This window comes from Hylobates moloch, unplaced genomic scaffold (assembly GCF_009828535.3).
Source record: "Hylobates moloch isolate HMO894 unplaced genomic scaffold, HMol_V3 SCAFFOLD_21, whole genome shotgun sequence".
Lineage (NCBI taxonomy): Eukaryota > Metazoa > Chordata > Mammalia > Primates > Hylobatidae > Hylobates > Hylobates moloch.
The window spans coordinates 23,942,216-23,963,490 of record NW_026652296.1 but is presented as its reverse complement, the minus strand read 5'-3'; the positions used below and the strand labels follow the sequence as shown (position 1 = coordinate 23,963,490).

The window sequence follows — 21,275 nt, the reverse complement described above, 5'->3', positions numbered from 1 at the left end:
AGAGAGGAGGCCAAGTCCACGGCAACTGTTCATATGACATACTTTATTTCCAATCTACAACCATTAAAAACGCTTTATAAGTTTACACTGTACAGTTATTCTCATGTCTGAAATAAGACACAGGGGCAGGGAGAGCTGGTGGATTGGACTGCAGTTGTCCTAGCACCCGATCCATCCTAGGAAGGAGCCTTTTGAAGACAGAAGTGGAAAGGAGAGAACAGTGGACAAGAGAGGTGGACAGTTGGCCCAAGGATGCCCTTGGTCCCTTCCCTCCCATGGGCCTTGCCCTGGGGTCCCCCAGGGCCCATGACTACAGGACCCTCACCAGGAAACCAGGCTGAGTGGGAAGGGGGTTCACAGTATTGGCGGGGGCTGGGGAGGGGCCAGGATGAGGAGGAAGGGCAGCTTCTGGCTCTCTTCCCAGCTGCTGGGGGTTGGAGTTGTTTTTTGGCACTGTCTGCAAGGTATCCCTGGGGTTGGGAGGAGGAGGAACTGGGGATTTAGGATTCTTTCTTTGTGGAGTTAAGATTTCTTTCCGTTTGAAGAGGGGCTATCTGGCCTACGGTGAGGTTCCCAAGGGAGAAACAGTCAGGGTCTTCTGCTTCCTGCCTCCCCAGGACTCCCACCCCCTCCCTGGCTGGCACCATCCACACAGCCTTTTGTAAAACCAAGACAAGTGAGAGAGGTGAGCAGGAGCAGGGAAAGAAACAATGTATGCTTTCTCCAGGCCCTCCAACTTCTCTTCCTGTTCCAAGAGGAGCGACTATAGGGTTGGTTTTTGTTGGTGGTGGCTCCCAATCTCAGGAGTCCAGATGAGGCTGGTGTTTTCCACCTGTTCTTGACCTAGCCAGTCCCAGTCCCTCCCCAGGCTATACTAATGGCTAGCCGAGATCAGCAGCTGGCATATTCTTATGCATGTCAGAATCATCTGGAGGGCTCCTTAAAACCCCAGCTTGTAGGGCCCCACTCCACAAGCTCTAATTCAGTGGGTCTTGGGTGGGGCTGCTAACTTGCACTTCTATCAAGTTCCCAGGTGATATTCCTGCTGCTGGAATGCAATACGAGAACCACTGGCTGAGAATGGTGCCCGCAGTCACCTCATTCTCAGCAGCCTGGTGTCTCCTGGGCAGCACTAAGGAGCTGGGCCACAACTGGCAAAGCCCAGCCTTGGGGCACCACATCACCTGGGAAGCTGCTGGAAATGGTCTTGGGGTGAGTCCCCCGTGCAGAGAAGTAAACTAAGGCACAGAGATCAGCGGCAGAGCTGAGAGAGGAGCCAGGATACCAGGGCCCAGTAGAGAAAGGATGGGGCTGCAGGACCCTACAGCATGAGGGGTGCTCTAGGGCCCACAGGGCCATCCTGGTGCTCATCACAGGATCACAAGACTGGGAAGGTAGGAGAAGTGAGTGAAGACATCTGCCCAGACCTGGGCCAGGTTTTCAGATTGCCAGTTGAGGTCCCTCTTCCTGGGAATGGTTTGAGTGGCTTCCAAATAAAGAGTGACAAGGCAGCCAGCCCTGACTGCCTCAGCCCTTTGAAGATGTTTAGAGAAAACCAAAGGTCCCTTCCTCAGAGCATGGTGTCCAGAAAGCTGGTGAAGGGCAGGAAGGGAGAGGAGCAGGGCCGTTGGGATAGACAAGCAGCAGAGGAAGCTCCAAGGAGGGTGAGGAAGGAGTGGCAGGGCTGGCAGTGGAGAGAAGCCCTGAGCAGGAGACTTGGGCCCAGCATCATGTCCTCAGTCCCCTCAGGACTTGGGTCTGTGGATTTTGCAAACTGCAGATGCTGTTGGGTTGGGAAGGGTAAGGCAGAGAGTTGGGGTGAACTGTAGATTCTGCCAGGACAAGCAGCTCTGAGAGTGGTGAGGTCCAGAGGAGAATGGAGAGGATGGTTGGATACTGAATGGACAAACAGATGGATCAATGACCAGAGACAGGGAGAGAAGAACCTGTCAGGCAGCGCCTGCTTTACAGTCAAGGCCATCTGGGACTGGGCAGGGCAGAGGAGGAAAAAGGAGGGATCCAAGCCCCCACCACCACCACACACACGCCCACTGCAAAGTGCTGGGGCTGCTGCTGGCAGGCTGCTTACAGAGAAGACAGCGTGGCTCAAGGGTGGCACTGGGGGGTTGCTGGGGCAGGGTGAGCCCAGTGAGGAGGGCTGGCAGGGCTGGTGCCTCCTGATGCATTGGAGGAAGAGGCTTTTTTTTTTCTTTTTTTTTTGGTGTGAGAAAACATAAAATAAATAAACACAGAACCAGGACACCACCACATTTGAGGGCAAATATCAGAGTTGGGAAACCACAGACGCAGACAGGAAGGCTTCCCTGGTGGGAAGCAGGGGGACGGGAAGCCAGTTACTGAGGTTACAGGAAAATCCGCAGGAGGGAGCAGTGCTGGGAAGAACATCCTGGGAGGACTGAGGGCTGAATACTAGAGTGAGCTCCGGACCCAGAAGAGGAAAACCTGGCATGGACCAGGGCCACTCCATCTGCTGGCAGGAACCAGCCAAGAAGAGGAGGCAGGAGGACAAGAGGCTTTGGAGGGAGATGATAAAGAAAGAATGGGTGAGTGGTGAGAAACAGACTGAGCCCAGAGAGAGGAACGGGCTAAACCAAGATTACAGAAAGTCAAAGCAGTGTCTCATTCACTACTGAGGACGCAAGACCTGCTGGGAGTCAGGAAACCTGGGTTCTGGTCTTGGCTCTGCCTCTGGTTTGCTATGTGACCTTGGGTGAGCCACTGCCTTCTCTGGGCCTGATTCCTTGTCTCAAAAAATGAGGGGGCTGGACACAAAAGGACAAATACTATATGATTCTACTTAAAAGAGATACCTAGAATAGGCCAATCCACAGAGAAAAAAAAAAGTAGAATAGAGGTTACCAGGGGCTGGGGACAGGGGGAATGGGGAGTTACTGTTTAGTGGGTATAGAGTTTCAGTTTAGGATGATGAAAAAGTTCTGGAGGTGGCAGTTACACATTGCAAATGTACTTCAAGCCACTTAGAAATCTTTAAAATGGTAAATTTAATGTTATGCACATTTTGCCATAATTTTTTTAAAAAGGAAGGGGTTTAGACCAAATTATGTTATGGCCTCCTTGCTATTCCTGAAGACTAGTGAAGGGGGTGAGGAGAGTATTGTCCCCCACCCCAGGGCCAGGGCACTGAAAGGCTGGGCTGGGGACACTGAGTGTGATCAGACCACTTTCCATTTGTGTAGAACCTTACACTTTTCCAAGGAGACTCGCAGGCACAGTGTTGCAGTTGGTCCTCACCACAGTTACATGGGGTGGGACATTATCCTCATTTTACAGATGGGGAAACTGAGGTATAGACTAGAAACGTGATCTCGCCAAGGTCATTCACGTCGGTGGATTATTTATTTTTTTAAATAGTCACCTGGAAAACATCCTTGCATCTTAGGTTCACCCGTTGACTCACCAACTGGCTCAGTGGCCCTTGATGAAAGGATACATGCTATAAATTAGTAGAAGAGTTCGTCTCCTGGGGCAAACATGCTTGCTTCCCATAATTGGATGATAAAAATGATAAATCCTGATGTGTTTCTCTTTTTACCATGGCTGCCAGGAAACTCAAGAGTAAAACTTAATTGCATGATTATGGGAATTAAACCAGTTAGATTTAGAGAATAATTTCTCTTGCTTTTTTACTTCGTATTTTTATTTTTTGAACCCCTATGATTAAGATTGTAAATAGCCTCTGATGCTTTTTGAAAATCCTGAGTAATTAAATCAGTTTGGTTGAGGACTCGATCCCTTAAGTCCCTGCTCAGTGCTCAGTGCTCTTTTTAAGATACAGCATCATGTTTATTGGTTAAAAGAAAGATGAGGCTGGACGCCGTGGCTCACGCCTATAATCCCAGTACTTTGGGAGGCCGAGGTGGGTGGATCACCTGAGGTCAGGAGTTCAAGACCAGCCTGGCCAACATGGTGAAACCCTGTCTCTACTAAAGATAAAAAAATTAGGCGTGGTGGCACACACCTGTAATCCCAGTTACTTGGGAGGTTGAGGCAGGAGAATTGCTTGAACCTGGGAGGTGGAGGCTGCAGTGAGCTGAGATGGCGCCACTGTACTCCAGCCTGAGTGACAGAGCAAGACTCTGTCTCAAAAAAAAAAAAGGAAGAAAAAGGAAGATGACCTGGCACGCTGGCACGGTGGCTGATGCCTGTAACCCCAGCACTTTGGGAGGCTGAGGAGGGCAGATCACTTGAGCCCAGGAGTTCGAAACCAGCCCGGTTTTCAATATGGAGACCCGCTGTCTCTAAAAATAAAAATAATAATAAATAATAAATAAATAAATAAATAAAATAAAAAATAAATCTAAAAAAACTTAAAAAAAGAAAGATAGCCTAATAATCAGGGCCACAAACACCAATGGTGTGGCCAATATTCCCTAGGATCCCCCTGGGAGGGCTGTTTTTTTTTTTTTTTTTTTTTGAGACAAGTCTCGTTCCGTTGCCCAGGCTAGAGTGCAATGGCACAATCTCGGCACACTGCAACCTCTGCTCCCCCCAGTTCAAGTGATTCTCCTGCCTCAGCCTCCCAAGTAGCTGGGATTATAGGCATGTGCCACCACACCTGGCTAATTTTTGCATTTTTAGTAGAGACAGGGTTTCACCATATTGGCCAGGCTCGAACTCCTGAGCTCAAGTGATCCACCCGCCTTGGCCTCCCAAAGTGCTGGGATTACAGGTGTGACCACTGCGCCCGCCCCCCCAACCCCAAGAGAGTTTGTTAAACATGCAGATTCAAGGTGGGGCCCAGGAATCTGCATTCTGAACATGCCCTCAGAGAATTCTGCTGAATGGGGACCTCAGATCACCCTCTGGAATACACAGGCTCAGTGATCCGGAATGGACTTGTTTTATGCCTGGGTTGGCCAGCAGCATATTCTGGGTATTCTGGACCCACCAAAAGCCCCCAGTAGGGCAGCGGATTTGCACAGCAAACAGGACAGAGTTGGACTCAAGTTCTCATCTAAGCTCAGTGACTTCTCATGCTCTGGGATGAGACCTGCACCTCAGTTTCCTCATGGCAAAATGGGCGCACTAACCCATGTCCTGCCAAGGCTGCCTCCCAGAGTGGTCCCTGAGAGGTCTGAAGGAGATGTGGGGTGGGAAACGATTTCTTTTTTGAGACTGGGTCTCACTCTGTCATCCAGGCTGGAGTGCAGTGGCGCGATCTCTGCTCCTGTAACCTCCACCTCCTGGGCTCAAGCGATTCTCCCACCTCAGCCTCCCGAGTAGCTGGGATTACAGGCACGCACCACCATGCTCAGCTAATTTTTTGTATTTTTAGTACAGACAGGGTTTCACCACGTTGGCCAGGCTGGCGTTGAACTCCTGACCTCAAGTGATCTGCCTGCCGAAGCCTCCCAAAGAGCTGGGATTACAGGCGTGAGCCACCGCGCCCAGCCAGGGGAAATGTTTTCTATATAGTAAAGTGCTTTAGGTGGGATGTGCAGAGGATGATGATGACCATTATTATTACTATTAAGGAAGAAGTAGTGGGAGCTTGGGGGATCTGGTGAGGCTAGAAGCAGGGGACATTCTAGATAGGAGGGGGGAGGGAGAAAGAGCCTGGACGCTGGGTGGGCCAGAGGAGAAGAGGCTGGGTGATGAAACCATAAAAGTGCATGCGGGTGGACATGATGGAACCATGTCAGCACAGGGTGTAAGAGGGTCAAGTCTTTGGGCCCTTGGCCTTGTCACATCGGAAGCCAACTGGTAGAAGAGTGCCCCTGGGGACACCTAGAGGTGGGACCCATCTTGAGTTCATAGAAAGCAAGACCTCTTAGAGGTCAGCCTTTGGTGGGAAATAAACTGGGGGAAAGGGCTGGCACGGAGTCAGGGGATTGGATTCTGATGTCTCATGCGTGCAGCCCTACCACTGATGCACCAAAATGACTTGATTTCCATTCCAATGAAGTCATCATTCCAAAAGGGGCTGATTTGGCTCTGGGAAGAGGTGAGACATAAGAAACATGAGGTTTCCCAGTTTAAGGCCAATCATGCCAACTGGTCTCCCATTTCTGCCAACCAACTGGTGCCAACCCCACGGACCCAAGCCAAGTGGTCTATGGGGGATTGAGACCCGAGGGTTCCTTGGGACTTTGGTTGAAGAGAGAGTGGAGATGGGGAAAAGACAAAGAAGGATAAAGGAGGAGAAGGAAGGGGCTAGCAGTAAAAGGCAGAGAGGCAGGAGGAAGGGGGAGAAAGGGTTAGAGAAGGGCAGCATTCCTTCTTGGGACCCCAATTCTCCAGGGAATCCCCACTGTGGGTCAGGCAGTTTTCTGCTTTGGGAATGTTACCAAGACTTAAAAGGCATTTGAAGAAACAAACAAACTTAGAAATTACATTCCAAAAGAGTAGAGAGTTTTTACAAACCAATCCCCCCACCCCAAAAAAGAAAACAACCAGTTACCAAGTAAAATGCTAAAAACCAAACCAAACCAATATTTACATGTAACATTTTCAACCCCATCCAGCCCCACGTCCGGAGGCTTCTGCAGGAACAGTGATGAGAGGCCTTGCACAGTGGCATGCAGGAAGTAGAAACTGGGGCTTTACTGAAAACCAAGGTCTGGCTGAGACAACGAAGACGCAAGGACAATCCTGGACAGTACGATGGTAAGGCTGAGTGGTCCTTAGGTCTTGGGGCTCAGGTCCCATGGGGATTTCTCCCCGAGGCTGGGTACGCAGCCTCCCTGGCTCTCTGTCGCTCTGGGAGGTGGCAGAAGGCCTCTGGTGGCTTGTGGCCTGATGTGAATCCCCTCACCTGGAGATAACCTTGGAGGGCCCCCCTGACCTCATGGGTGAGAGCAGCAGCATCCAAGAGCGGAACTGACTCACAGCTCCACTGGCTGCCTGCTCTGCCCACACCAGTCACTGGGGCATGGAGGAGGCGGCTGGAGGGACTGGCATGACCCTGGTGTTCAGCCTGCAGGGAAGGGAGATGCAGGACTTGGGGTAACTGGTCCAGGTGATCCCAAATGGGTGGGTCTGGGAACTGGCAGGTGGGAAGTGGGAGTGCAGGGGCGCCTCCAGAGTCCTGGGGGCAAATCAGCAAAGCTACTGGCTTTTGGTCTTCCTGATGGGCAATTCTGCAGACAAGCTGATCCATCCTGGTGTTTCCACTCTGGGTCCCCAGTCAGTTACAGGAAGGCTGAATGTCTATGTGTGTGGAGAGCATGTGTGCAACCAAAAGGGGTTCACCGGCACCACGGGGAGGCCATGGGAGGCACTGCCCCACATGCTGCAATGAGCCACATCAAAATCCAACCAATGGCTCAGGCAGCTCACAGGGGATGTGAGGAAGGGCGGGCAGCAGAGCTGGGGCAGGGAGAAGAGCCGTGAAAGGCCATAAGGCTAAGGAGAGAGGCTGGTGAAAAAGCTGGCAGGCTGGTGAGAACCGAGGCAGGCTGGGAGACACACAGGTTTATGTGCAAAGCTGCAATAAACAACATTCTCAAAGTTCAGTCCTGTTTTCCTGTGAGTTCTCATTTGGGAAACTTGGAGGGATCTCCACACTCTTAATAGAGCCTTAGTAATCCACGTTCAACTCATGAAGAAAGGTGTCAGACGGAGGGAGGGAAATGAGACAGGCAATGGAGAACATCTCGGGGAGTGGTGATGGCCGTCCAGCCCTCCACCTTGTCAGTGAGTATTTATAGACTGACCGCTGGGGCTGGCCAAGTACCAGGCATCGAGTAATAAGTAGTGTTCTGAGGCCACATGGCCAGCAGTGTTGGGGTGCAGGGCTCCAGCTCTGTTGAGGGGCCCTCCAAAGCTGACCAGGAGACCAGGTCTCCAAACCTGGCTGCCAAGCTGCCTCATCCACCCAGGGGACCCCATGCCTGTCCATGCTGTTAGAAGCCCCATGTTGTCCCAGTGGCAAGAATGCATGTTTCAACCTCCAATAAATTACCTTAGGGACTTTGGGGTAAATTAAATTATTAAAATAAAGTAAACCACCTTAAATATTTATAGTATGAAAAATTCAAATAAACAATCTAGGCAAGATATGTGTTTCCAGGCCCCAGTCTACTGCTGTGTTCCGAGCTCTGGCCTCTCGGTGTTCTCCTGGGCCTGACCTGGCCAACCAAGAATCTCTTACTGGGAATATCTTTGCCCCCCCGACCAGCTGCAGGATGTAAACACAGTGGAGATGTAGTGCCTGCCGCCTCTCAGGGTGCCAGGGAAAGAGGCCTCTGAGATCACTTGAGATCAAGGCAGTGTATTTAGGCATTTATCTATGCACCAGGTCTTGAGACTGACTCTACCTATTTCTGTCCTCAAGGGGTCTGCTGGGAACGTTGGGGCCCCAAGTCACTTTGGCAAGGAAGGCAATTGCAATCACTCCCCAATCCTAAGCCCTGCACATTTCCACTTCGCCTCCCAGCTCTTGCTGCATCCAGGCTATGGGCAGGGAGATCCAGGGCTCCAGGGCTCCAAGCAGATACTTGGCCCTGGCTACTGCCCTATCATACTCCCTCGTGTCCCAGCAATCTAGAGCAGTGGGGCTGGGAGGAGGAGGATGTGGAGAGAAGGAGGTGATGGTGATGATGCCCAGCAGGGCTCCACCAGGAACCCAACATGGAGCCCTAGAGCAAAGCCTGTTCTTCTCAGCAGTGTCTCCTGCTGAGAATGAAGGGGTGGATGGTCAGCAGGAAACATCTCTCTGACTCCTTTTCCCCAAAGGCATGGCCAGACATGTATCCTTCTTGGGCTCTTCCAAGAGGGCGGCATGGGCAGAACCAGGCAAGGCTCTCTCTTAGGACCCAGGGATCGGCTCTTGACAGATCTCTCAGTGGATGCTTGGGAAGCCCAGGTTTGGTCTCTCTCCCACTCACTGCCTTCCCCTGGGAAGTCGGAGCTCACCACCCAGGGGCCAGCAGGAGACCCGGCTTTACCTTGATGTGAAAGCTGCATTCTGGCAGTGGCATCGCTGCTGTCCCTCCAGAGCCAGACAATGTTGAGGACACAGCCCCTCGCCTCACCTCATTTCGTCTCCGCTGGTTCCCTTCTGCTATCCAGGGGCTGGGCTGGTTGAGGCGGGGAGCTTGGCTGCTCTGTCACTCGCTGGGGGGGAGTGCCCTCTCCTCCCCACCCCAGCTGGACTCTGAAGGGTGCAGCCTGCACTTGGAAGGAGAGTGGCGGATGGCAGAGCGGGACGATCGGGCGAAGCAGGAGGTGAGAGACTGGGTGCTACAGTCACAAACAGCGTCCTAGGAAGAGGGAGGCAGGGAGGCAGGAAGTCAAGAGGAGCCAGGAGACATGGACCACCATGCGCCGTGTGGTACGCCAGGCAAGGAACTGAGACTCAGCCATAAACCAGTTCCCAGGGCCTGAAGCTCCTCACTGGACCAATTTTTTCTTTCTGTTGTTCTTCTCCCATTAGAGCGGTAATAGAAGTTCATTGTAATAGATCCTAGGCTATACAGAGAGGACAGTGGACACTGTCCATGGTCCTGCACACCAAAGAGATTCTCAACATACATTTACCAAAATTACAGCTTATTTTGCAACTGTAAAACACGAACACTTTTCTGTCACTAGGTATGTCTAGATCTCCTTCCTTTTTATCCTTTTTTTTTCGTTTGAGACAGGGTCTCACTATGTTGCTCAGGCTGGTCTTGAACTCCTGGGCTCAAGCGATCCTCCTGCCTCAGCCTCCCAAACTGCTGGAATTAGCACCTTTGGGTGCTCATGCCTCCCAAAGACATGAGCCACCATGCCTGGCTGATCTCCTTCTTTTTTAGTGTCTCTATACCATTTCACTAGATAGAAATAACTGATTTATATACCCAATTCACTTTTCTTATTTTTTTTATTTTTTAGACAGAATCTTGCTCTGTTGCCCAGGCTGGAGTGCAGTGGCACGATCTCGACTCACTACAACCTCCAACTCCCAGGTTCAAGTGATTCTTGTGCCTCAGCCTCCCAAGAAGCTAAGATTACAAGCGTGTGCCACCATGCCTAGCTAATTTTTGTATTTTTAGTAGAGATGGATTTCAGCATGTTGGCCAGGCTGGTCTCAAACTCCTGATCTCTAGTGATCTGCCCGCCTCGGCCTCCCAAAGTGGTGGGATTGCAGGTGTGAGCCACTGTGCCTGGCCCCAATTCACTTCTGATGTACATTTGGGTAGTTTCTAATTTTTTTACTATTACCAATAAACAGAAATAATGATCAAAAGTGCTGCTGCTAGGCACGGTGGCTCATGCCTGTAATCCTAGCACTTTGGGAGGCTGAGGCGGGTGGATCACGAGGTCAGGAGATCGAGACCATCCTGGCCAACATGTTGAAACCCCATCTCTACTAAAAATACAAAAATTAGCTGGGCATGGTGGCATGCGCCTGTAGTCCCAGCTACTCGGGAGGCTGAGGCAGGAGAGTCGCTTCAACCCAGGGTGCGGAGGTTGCAGTGAGCTGAGATTGTGCCACTGCACTCCAGCCTGGGCGAAAGAGCAAGACTCCATCTGAAAAAAAAAAAGTGCTGCTGGACAGCTGGGCATGGTGGCTCACACCTGTAATGCCAGCACTTTGGGAGGCTAAGGCAGGTGGATCACCTGAGGTCAGGAGTTCGAGACCAGGCTGGCCAACATGGTGAAACCCCATCTCTACTCAAAATACAAAAATTACCCGGGCATGGTGGCACGTTCCTGCAGTCCCAGCTACTTGGGGAGAACTGCTTAAACCCAGGAGGTGGAGGTTGCAGTGAGCCGAGATCACATCACTGCACTCCAGCCTGGGGGACAGAGTGAGACTCCATCTCAAAAAAAAAAAAAAAAAAAGTGCTGCTGGGCTGGGCCATGTGGGAGGCTGAGACAGGAGGATCCTTTGAGCCCAGGAGGTCAAGGCAGCAGTGAGCTATGATTGTGCCACTGGACTCTGGCTTGGGCAATAGAGCAAGACCCCATCTCTTTAAAAAATAAATAAAATGGCCCGGGCGCAGTGGCTCATGCCTGTAATCCCAGCACTTTGGGAGGCCAAGGTGGGAGGATCACGAGGTCAGGAAATCGAGACCATCCTAGCTAACATGGTGAAACCCCGTCTCCACTAAAAATACAAAAAATTAGCCGGGCGTGGTGGCGGGCGCCTGTAGTCCCAGCTACTTGGAGAGGCTGAGGCAGGAGAATGGTGTGAACCTGGGAGGCGGAGCTTGCAGTGAGCCAAGATCGTGCCACTGCACTCCAGCCTAGGCAACAGAGCAAGACTCCGTCTCAAAAATAAATAAATAAATAATAAATAAATAAAATAAAAGTGCTGTGATAGAGCCAAACTGCTTGGTTAAAATCTCAGCTTTGCCAATTACTAGCTGTGTGACCTTGGGAGAGTTACTTAACCTCTCTTGAGCTTTGATTTCCTCCCCTCTCTCTTTTTCTTTTCTTTTTTTTTTTTGAGACGGAGTTTAGCTCTTGTTGCCCAGGCTGGAGTGCAATGATATGATCTCAGCTCACAGCAACCTCTGCCTCCCGGGTTCGAGTGATTCTCCTGCCTCAGCCTCCCAAGTAGCTGGGATTACAGGCATGCACCACCATGCCCTGCTAATTTTGTATTTTTAGTAGAGATGGGGTTTCTCGGCATTGGTCAGGCTGGTCTCAAACTCCAGACCTCAGGTGATCGGGTGAGCCACTGTGCCCAGCCTCTTTTTATTTTTCTTTATCCATCTCTGTGAATATTTCCATAGGCTACCTTCCTAAAAGAAGAACTACTTGGTCAATGGGTAGCATGCACATTTTACATACTGAACAATATTTGGGTCAACTTTAAAATCAACATTCAAAATCCAGCCAGCTTTGTGCTGTTGTTTCTTGATGTGGTGCTGGTTATATGGAAGTGATGGTTAATTTTATATGTCAATATGACTGGGCCACAGGGTGCCGAGATATTACGTAAAACATTGTTCTGGGTGTTTCTGTCAGAGTGTTTTGAGATGAGATTAACATGTAAATTCTCAGCCAGGCGCAGTGGCTCATGTCTGTAATCCTACAACTTTGGGAGGCTGAGGCGGGCGGATCACTTGAGATCAGGAGTTTGAGACCAGCTTGGCCAACATAGTGAAACCCTATCTCGACTAAAAATTAAAAATTAGCCAGGTGTGGTGGCATGTGCCTGTAATCCCAGCTACTTGGGAAGCTGAGGTACAAGAATCGCTTGAGCCTGGGAGGCAGAGGTTGCAGTGAGCCGAGATCACACCACTGCATTCCAACCTGGGTGACAGAGTGAGGCTCCGTCTCAAAAAAAGAAAAAAAAAAGTAAATTCTCCCTAACATGGACCCCATCCAGTCAGTTAAAGGCTTGAATGGAACAAGAGGGCTTACTCTGCCTCAAGTAAGAGAATTCTTCCTGCCTGACAGCCTTCAGACTGAGACACTTGCTTTTTTCCTGCCTTCAGACTTTATTATTTATTTATTTATTTATTTTTGAGACAGAGTCTCACTCTGTTGCTCAGGCTAGAGTGCAGTGGTGCGATACTGGCTCACTGCCTCCTGGCTTCAAGTAATTCTCATGTCTCAATCTCCCAAGTGGCTGGGACTGTAAGCATGTGCCACCATGCCCAGCTAATTATTGCATTTTTTTTTTTTTTTTTTTTGAGACGGAGTCTCGCTCTGTCACCCAGGCTGGAGTGCAGTGGCGTGATCTCGGCTCACTGCAAGCTCCGCCTCCCGGGTTCATGCCATTCTCCTGCTTCAGCTTCCCGAGTAGCTGGGACTACAGGCGCCCGCCACCACGCCCGGCTACTTTTCTGTATTTTTAGTAGAGACGGGGTTTCACCGTGTTAGCCAGGATGGTTTCGATCTCCTGACCTCATGATCCACCCGCCTTGGCCTCCCAAGGTGCTAGGATTACAGGCGTGAGCCACTGTGCCCAGCCAATTTTTGTATTTTTTAAGTAGAGACAGGGTTTTGCTATGTTGGCCAGGCTGGTCTCAAACTCCTGGCCTCAAGCAATCCACCTTTCTCGGCCTCCCAAAGTGCTGGGATTACAGGTGTGAGCCACCACGCCTGGCCCTTTTTTTTTTTTTTAAAGATGGAGTCTTGCTCTGTTGCCCAGGCTGGAGTGCAGTGGTGTGGTCTCAGCTTGTTGCAACCTCCACCTCCGGGCTTCAAGCAATTCTCCTGCCTCAGCCTCCCGAGTAGCTGGGACTATAGGCGCATGCTGCCACACCCGGCTAATTTTTTGTATTTTTTAGTAGAGATAGGGTTTCACTGTGTTGCCCAGGCTGGTCTTAAACTCCTGAGCTCAGGCAATCCACCTGCCTCGGCCTCCCAAAGTGCTAGGATTACAGGTATAAGCCACCATGCCTTGCCTCTTTTTTTTTTTTTTTTTTTTAAATGTAGAGATGAGCTCTCACCATGTTGCTCAAACTGGTCTTGAACTCCTAGCTCAAGTGATCTGCCCACCTCAGTCTCCCAAAGTGCTGGGATTAGAGACATGAGCCACTGCACCTGGCCAAAAAAGGAATAAATATTTAAAAGATGTTTTTAAATGTCAGCCAGCTGAGTGAGACTACAGAAAAGTAATGCACTCACCACACACTGCTGGAAGCTGTAGAAATGGCACACTTTTGAAAAACCATTTGGCAGTATTTATCAAATAACTTTAAAACATTTATATTCTTTTTTTGTGGAGATGGAGTCTCACTCTGTCACCCAGGCTGGAGTGCAGTGGTGCCATCTCAGCTCACTGCAGCCTCCACCTGGGTTCAAGAGATTCTCCTGCCTCAGCCTCCTGAGTAGCTGGGACTACAGGTGACCACCACTATGCCCGGCTAATTTTTGTATTTTTAGCAGAGACAGGGTTTCACCATATTGGCCAGGCTGACCTCAAACTCCTGACCTTGTGATCCACCCGCCTCGGCCTCCCAAAGTGCTGGGATTACAGGCATAAGCCACCACGCCCGGCCACATTTATATTCTATTATCCTTTAATCTCATATCTGCAACTTATACCTAAGGAAATAGTCTGAAATGTAAAAAAATGATTTTGCACCAAGATGTTCACCACAGCATTATTTACAATAGGGAAAAACTAGAAACCACCTAAACGTACAATAATAGAAAAGTAGAATGTTTGAGTCTATCACAGCCCATTCCACACACAGCCCTAATCATGTCTCTGTGCCCCCACTGAGTCCACAGCAGACCACATGGTACCACTCCCAGCCATAGCTGACTGGACCAAGGGGTACACTTGCCTCTAGTTGCACCAATCAGAGTTTCCTTCTTTCAGAAATGTGGAATTGGGAGAGAGGGATTTGTGTCAGTGTCTCCTAGCGGCTTGAACTGGAAGATGTTGTACAGTCAGAGCTGGGACAGCCCACCCAGTCCTTGTGCAAATGCAACAGAGAGAAACAGAGAAAAAGGAGGAATATGATACCAGAGAGGGTGAAGCTTAAGAGAGAGGAGAGGAAGACAGGGAGAAGCTGCTGAGGTCGTCAGGTTCCTACTCTTGGGTTTTATAAAATATGCCATCCTTCAAATACATTTCCTTCCCTTTCTGCAAAGTTAACTTATGCACATTCTAACATTCAAATAATGCTCACTAACATTCAAATAAAGCTTACTAACTAACTTATAAGAAATTGATAGCAGGAGTGGGGTGTGCAGCAAAAGATTCTCAGAGGAAATGTGAGCACTTAGGTGTGAAGTCTTGATGGGGTAGAGAAGTGGTATGCCCGCTAATGTTTAACAATTAGTTTTCCAGGAGTGATAGGAAGAGCCCCGATTTGTAGTGTTTACCAATTTTTATGCTGTAAATCCTCCCACTGTGGCCAATCTCAAGGTACCAAGGTGATGTTAAACACAGGGATGTGGCCAGGCGCGGTGGCTCATGCCTGTAATCCTAACACTTTGGGAGTCCAAGGCGGGCAGATCACTTGAGGTCGGGAGTTCGAGACCAGCCTGGCCAACATGGTGAAACACCGTCTCTACTAAAAAATACAAAAATTAGCCGGGCATGGTGGCAGGTGCCTTAATCCCAGCTACTTGGGAGGCAGAGGCAGAACTGTTTCAACCCAGGAGGCGGAGGTTACAGTGAGCCGAGATTGAATCATTGCACTCAAGTATGGGGGACAAGAACGAGACTTCTCTCAAAACAAAAACAAAAACAATAACAACAACAACAACAAAACCCAAAGAGATGCTGACAACTGGCTCCTACAGGCCAAACAAGCTGGCTCTAGCACACCACTGGGTGGCAGGAGAGCAGTAAGGCCCCTTCCCTGGAGGGGATGCTGGCAGTCTCTGGTGGGTGGAGCAAAAGCCGCTAGTTAAGCCATGCTCACTAGTCTCTTGGAATTCAGACCATGTGACCATCAGGTCTGTGTTGTTCCAGGTCTGGGACCTTCCAACTCTATCCTAGACCAGCATAAGAACTTCCTGGGACACATGGCCATATCCCTGAATTTATATATATATATATTTTTTTTTGGGGAGGGGGGGTGAGACGGAGTCTTACTCTGTCACCCAGGCTGGAGTGCAGTAGCACAATCTCAGCTCACTGCAACCTCTGCCTACTGGGTTCAAGTGATTCTCCTGCCTCGGCCTCCAGAGCAGCTGGGACAACAGGTGCATGCCACCACGCCTGGCCAATTTTTATATTTTTAGTAGAGATGGGGTTTCACTATGTTGGCCAGATTGGTCTTGAACTCCTGATCTCAGGCAATCCACCCACCTCGGCCCATATCTCTGAACTTAAAAACCAAAAGAGCATGGACCTCATATACTAACTCCACCTACCAAGAGAAAGGACAGATCCCACCCACCTACCTCATTGGGAAGGACCACGGCTCCGTCTCCATCCCGGAGGACACCATCCTTCCCCACCTGGGGGAGCATAGTGAGTCTGGCCTCCTCACTGCTGCCCGACTTGGCTGCCTTCTTGTTCAGGATCCTGGCCACACCCTCTGGCTGATGGTAGCTGGCCGGGGAGAGGGGCTCTGGCTTCTTGGTGCCCTCCTCTCCTGCTGACGAGGTGGGGCTCGGTGCCCGGCCACACACATTACGGAAGAATTCCTGCACAATGCCGTACTTGGGAGGCTCAGGCTTGGCCCGCGTCTCAGACATGCCCAGTTTCCAGACAGACTCCGTGCTCCCTGAGTGCTCCACCACACTGAAGAGGCTGGAGAGTCCATCGTTGATGTTTCTCAATACAGGGCTGTCCCGCGTGGTGGTGGAGCGGGCCCAGGCCGAGCCGTTCTGCTTGCCCTGGTGGAGGTTCCACAGGCTGCGGTCCTTGCTGCTGTCCAGCTTGGACACGGACCGCCTCTGGAGCTTTGGCGAGCCATACTTGGGGGAGCAGCAGGGCCGCTCAATGCGCGAATGGACCTTGTCCAGGGAGGAGGAGATCTGCTTGCTGCGCACAGACACGAGTGAAGAGCTGCGGGGTGACCAGGCCTTGCCGTGGAGGCTGCTGCGGGGTGGGTCAGTCTGCAGGCCCACGCTGACCGTGCGGATGGTCTGTGTGCCCACACTGGCCAGGCCCACCGTCTGGCTGGACGTGCTCTTCACTTTCCTCTCCAGCGAGCCGGAACGCATGGCCTGGCGCACACAGTTGGTGATCTCCTTCATGTCATCACTCATGTTGCCTGACATCTCGAAGTCATGCAGGGCCGCTGGGAAGCCAGGCCCGGCCGCCGAGGGGCTGCCCGCTGAGCCTCCATCCAGGCGCTGCCGTGAGAAGTTGCAGAGCCACCGACCATAGGAACTCTCAGCTAGTCCATCAGCCTCGGCTGACTCTTTGGGCTTGGCTGTGGTGAAGAGGAAGCCGGGCTCGATAATGATCTTGCCCTCTTTGTCATGAACCACAGGGACTCCCAGGCGCCGGGCCACCGGGGGGCTATAGTAGACTCGGATGCCCGTCTTGTCAGGAGCCGTGTAGCTGCGCTGCATCTGCCTCCCTGGGGGGTCCTGGCAGGCCAGAGCACCCAGTTGGTTGCAGTCCCTCGACGAGAGCCCAGGCTTCTCCTTGGTGTCTTTCTCTGGATCCCCTGGCTCGGAACTCACAAAACCAAAGGCAGGGTTGTTAGGCAGCTTCTTGCCCCGGGCATCTCCGCCAGCAAGGTAAGGGGAACAGTCGAGCAAACTTTCAAACTCAGACATGGAAGAAACAGATTTGGTTCTGTGAAGGACAGAGGAGGAAACGTGGTTATTAGTGGAAATAACACTGAGGGCACACTCTGGTCTACCACCCTGGTCCGTGTGCTGCGTGAGGGCAAAGACCAGGACTGTCTTGTTCACCTCTTGTAGAGATGTTGTTGGTGCCCAGTCCCACGTTCTGTCTGCATTTTCTTTCTTTTTTTTTTTTTCTTCCCAAACAGGTCTTGATACGTCACCCAGGCTGGAATGCAGTAGTGCAGCAATAGCTCACTGCAGCCTCAAACTCCTGGGCTCAAGTGATCCTCCCATTTCAGCCTCCAGAGTAGCTGGGACTATAGGTGCGTACCACCACATCTGGCTATTTTTTTTTTTTTTTTTTTTTTTTGAGACAGAGTCTTGTTCTGTCACCCAGGCTGGAGTGCAGTGGCATGAGCTCGGCTCACTACAACTTCCACCCTCTGGGTTCAAGCGATTCTCCTGTCTCAGCATCCGGAGCAGATGAAATTACAGGCGTGTGCCATCACGCCCAGCTAATTTTTGTATTTTTAGTAGAGGCGGGGTTTCACCATGTTGGCCAGGCTGGTCTGGAACTCCGGACCTCAGGTGATCCACCCGCCTCAGCCTCCCAAAGGGCTGGGATTACAGACGTGAGCCACTGCGCCCAGCTAAACCCCTGGCTAATTTTAAAAAAATTTTTTATAGAGATGGGGGTCTCCCTATGTTGCCCAGGCTGGTCTCAAACTCCTGGCCTCAAGCGATCTTCCTGCCTCTGCCTCTCAAAATGCTGGGATTGCAGGCATGAGCCACTGCCCCTTGCCTCTCTCTGCACTTTCACCTATACACCTAAAACTGCATACTCTGAACTGCATACTCCACCATTCTCTACCTGATGGCTTTTCTTCTGCCTGTGGGATCATACTTGGCTGCCCTCCACATAGAAGAAGCCAGACCCAGCACTTTGGGATGCTGAGGCAGGCAGATCACCTGAGGTCAGCAGTTTGAGAGCAGCCTGACCAAGATGGTAAAGCCCTGTCTCTTACTAAAAATACAAAAATTAGCCAAGCATGGTGGCGTGAGCCTGTAACCCCAGCTACTCAGGAGGCTGAGGCAGGAGAATCGCTTGAACCTGGGAGGTGGAGGTTGCAGCAACTAAGATCGTGGCATTGCACTCCACCCTGGGAGACAGAGCAAAACTCTGTCTCAAAAAAAAAAAAAAAAAACAAAAAAAACACCCAAACCGAAGCTAGAAATAGCACAGAGTTAATGAGTTAATGCCCCTAAACACAGCCCTCAACAAACAATAGGTGAGATATGGTGAACAAGTGCCCCAACCTCCTTGTGGTGGGATGACTCTAAGCTGCATGTTCTACTCTGGCTCCCTGAGTTCCTCCGACAGCCTGAACTCCAGCTGCCTGTGGAATAACCTGGTTGAAGCTCCTTTTATCGGCTGCTTTCCCTTCCCTGTCTCACTTCCAAGTGTTTCCTGAAATTCTGTCCCCAATAAACCATTTGCACTTAAATCTTTGTCTTGGGGTTTGCTTATGGGGGAACCCAAACTAAGACAGCATGAAGCTCCTGGCACACATATTGCCTGAATCATTGAACACACCAGGCATATGGAAATGCGTGTGTCAGACCACTCTGATTAACTTCAAGAGGCAGCTCCTATCATCCCCACTAGACAGAGATGGGAAGTACTGCTCAAGGTCAAGGTCATAGAGCTAGAACTGGCAGGGCTGGCATTCAAACCTGGCCCTCTGGCTCCACAGCCTGTCCTGCCTGCCTTGCTTCTGGGCTGGTCTGATAGCAGCTGGGGGTTCTGTTTCCCTGACTCCTTTCATGGGTTTCCTAACAGTGGAGACGTGGTCCTTATGGTCTTGGGGTGGGGGTCTCCTTGGCCATAGCACAGGGCTGGGCCCAAAGGATGCTGCTCAATAATCCCAGGAATAGAGGTCAATCTTGACTCTCCTAACTCCAGAGGCAGGGAAAAGAATCCCGAGGATCGAAATGTTTTGTTTCCACCTGTGTTCCATTCCCGGAATCAAACAACATGCAGCAGCCTGGAATTCCCTCTGCCCCAAGCTTTCCAGCTCCTGAGTGGCTCGGGTTCCAGAGAAACCATATCCCGATGCTCTCCCAACTCGGATGCGGTGGGGTGGCAGCAGGAACAGGGCAAAGGAGCAGGGCAGGGCTGCAGCGAAAGCAGGCAGAGTGGGTGCAGGGCGCGGCAGGAGGTGGAGAGGGGCGAGGCTGTGGGGCGGGGCAGAGAGGCAGACCTCTCTGCGGGGCAGAGAGGGGACCAGGATGCAAGCACCTCTTTAAACCGTTTCCTCCAAGCTCAACTTCGGAAACAGCCTCCTTATCGTGGATCTTCTCACTGCATGTCTGACAAGGAAGAGAGACAGGAAGGGTCAGTTCTGGCCACCAGAGCACTAAGGGCATGGAACAAGAGACCAGCCCCAACCTCAGCGCTTGAATCTCCTCCTCCAGAGAGCAAGAATGATGTCATCAATGATCTAGCATGGTCAGTTTCTGGCTGCACTGCATCTAACTCCCCCACCATATGTGATCCAGGCTGAGCCAATCAGAGCTCCAAGAGTGACCCCCCCCAAGGAAAGGGACCACTTAAAATGTAATCCAAATGTGGTGACTGCAACAAAGCATCCAGTGGCCCACTGCTCAGCTGGTGGGCTGGTGGTGGGCTTGTCTTCTCCCTCCTCAACCCTACCCCCTCACTTAGCCCAGTCCCTGGGTGGGTGGTTTTTTTTTTTTTTTTTTTTTTTTTTTTGAGGCAGGAACCATGAGATACAGACTCCAGGGCTGAGGAGCCCAAGGTGCAAGGGTGTGACCTGTGAGACAGGGTTAGCAGCTTCCTCTTATGTCCCCCACAAACAGGGACCTTTATGGTGTAATCAGGAGCCAAGATAACATGGCAGCAGCCGCCCCACTCACCTCCTTCCAGCTGTTGTCCTGCTTCTCCAGCTCGGAGTGCTTCAGGACCCAGGGGTCGGCAGCCTTCTGCAGCTGGGCAAGGGCAGAGAGGGTGGGTCGGTAATGGGCAAAGCTGGTATGCAGGACCCCGCTCTAAGCAAGGCCATTCCCCAGACTCCACTCTACAGCCCACAGAACCTACATCATGGACCAGGGGCCGCCTTCTCAGTGGGTAGCAGCTCAGAGCGCCCCACTCCGCCTGGTGGATTTGGAAAATGATAATAAAAGGAACTACTTGCAGGCATCCTTCTAGATGTCATTATACCTAATATAGTAACAGCCATGACTATGTGAATTCATGTTACAATACACAGAACAGCTAGACTAGCTAAGCAGCAGCTACATCCCATCAGAGTGGCAAATGTAAGATCCAGGTACCCCCCCCCCAACCCCGGCACTGCTCCATCCACAGTGGCTGTCATTCATGGATCCCGGCACTCCTTCCTGCTGGGCCTTGAGGGGCCTCTGCTTCCCTCCCCTCTTTGCAGCTCCATCACCTCCAGGTGGCTTGTGATGGAACCTAGCTCCTATGCACACATTAGTTAATTTTTTTTTTTTTTTTTTGAGACAGAGTCTTACTCTGTTGCCCACACTGGAGTGCCGTGGTACGATCACAGCTCACTGCAAACTCTGCCTCCCAGGTTCAAGCAATTCTCCTGCCTCAGCCTCCCAAGTAGCTGGCATCTACAGGGATGGGCCACCTCGCCTGGCTAATTTTTGTGTTTTTAGTAGAGACGGGTTTCACATGTTGGCCAGCCTGGTCTTGAACTCCTGACTCAGGTGATCCGCCTGCCTCGACCTCCTAAAGTGCTGGGATTACAGGTGTGAGGCACCGCGTCTGGCCGCATTACTTGATTTAATCCTCACAGAAACAGTGTATGATAGGTGTTCCTGTGGTTATTTCCATTTGGCAGATGAGAGGATCAAGACTGAGAAAAGAGGGCAGCTGACTGAGTGAATGATCATGTAGCACTTCCCATTGTTGGTGGCTCCGTCTGTACCATCTGGCACTACAGCCTTCTCTGGAGGATTGCCTTGGGCAACCAGAACCGAATCACTGCCAACGACAGAAAAAGACAGGGGTCCAAAAGACTGACCCAAAAGGCAGACCCCTTGCCTTAAGGTGGACCAAACTGTGGGGTGATTTACTGTTTACACTCCTG

At 51.1% G+C, this 21,275-nt stretch overlaps 1 protein-coding gene across 3 annotated transcripts in view; it reads right to left on the bottom strand.

The window, feature by feature from the left end:
• Positions 1-21: 21 nt before the first annotated feature.
• SOGA1 (suppressor of glucose, autophagy associated 1) overlaps positions 22-21,275 on the bottom strand; it is an 87,673-nt gene continuing 66,419 nt past the window's right edge. For 2 of the 3 annotated variants that reach the window (XM_032141824.2, XM_032141823.2), the window contains exons 11-14: positions 20,074-20,145; positions 19,436-19,506; positions 15,793-17,143; positions 140-9,245 (exon numbers count right to left, since the gene is read on the bottom strand). In XM_032141824.2, coding sequence (XP_031997715.2) covers positions 9,093-9,245; positions 15,793-17,143; positions 19,436-19,506; positions 20,074-20,145 — 1,647 coding nt within the window. In that variant the 3' untranslated portion in view covers positions 140-9,092. Of the gene's footprint in view, positions 9,246-15,792; positions 17,144-19,435; positions 19,507-20,073; positions 20,146-21,275 lie in introns of all 3 variants that reach the window. The other variant, XM_032141822.2, reaches the window with a different exon arrangement.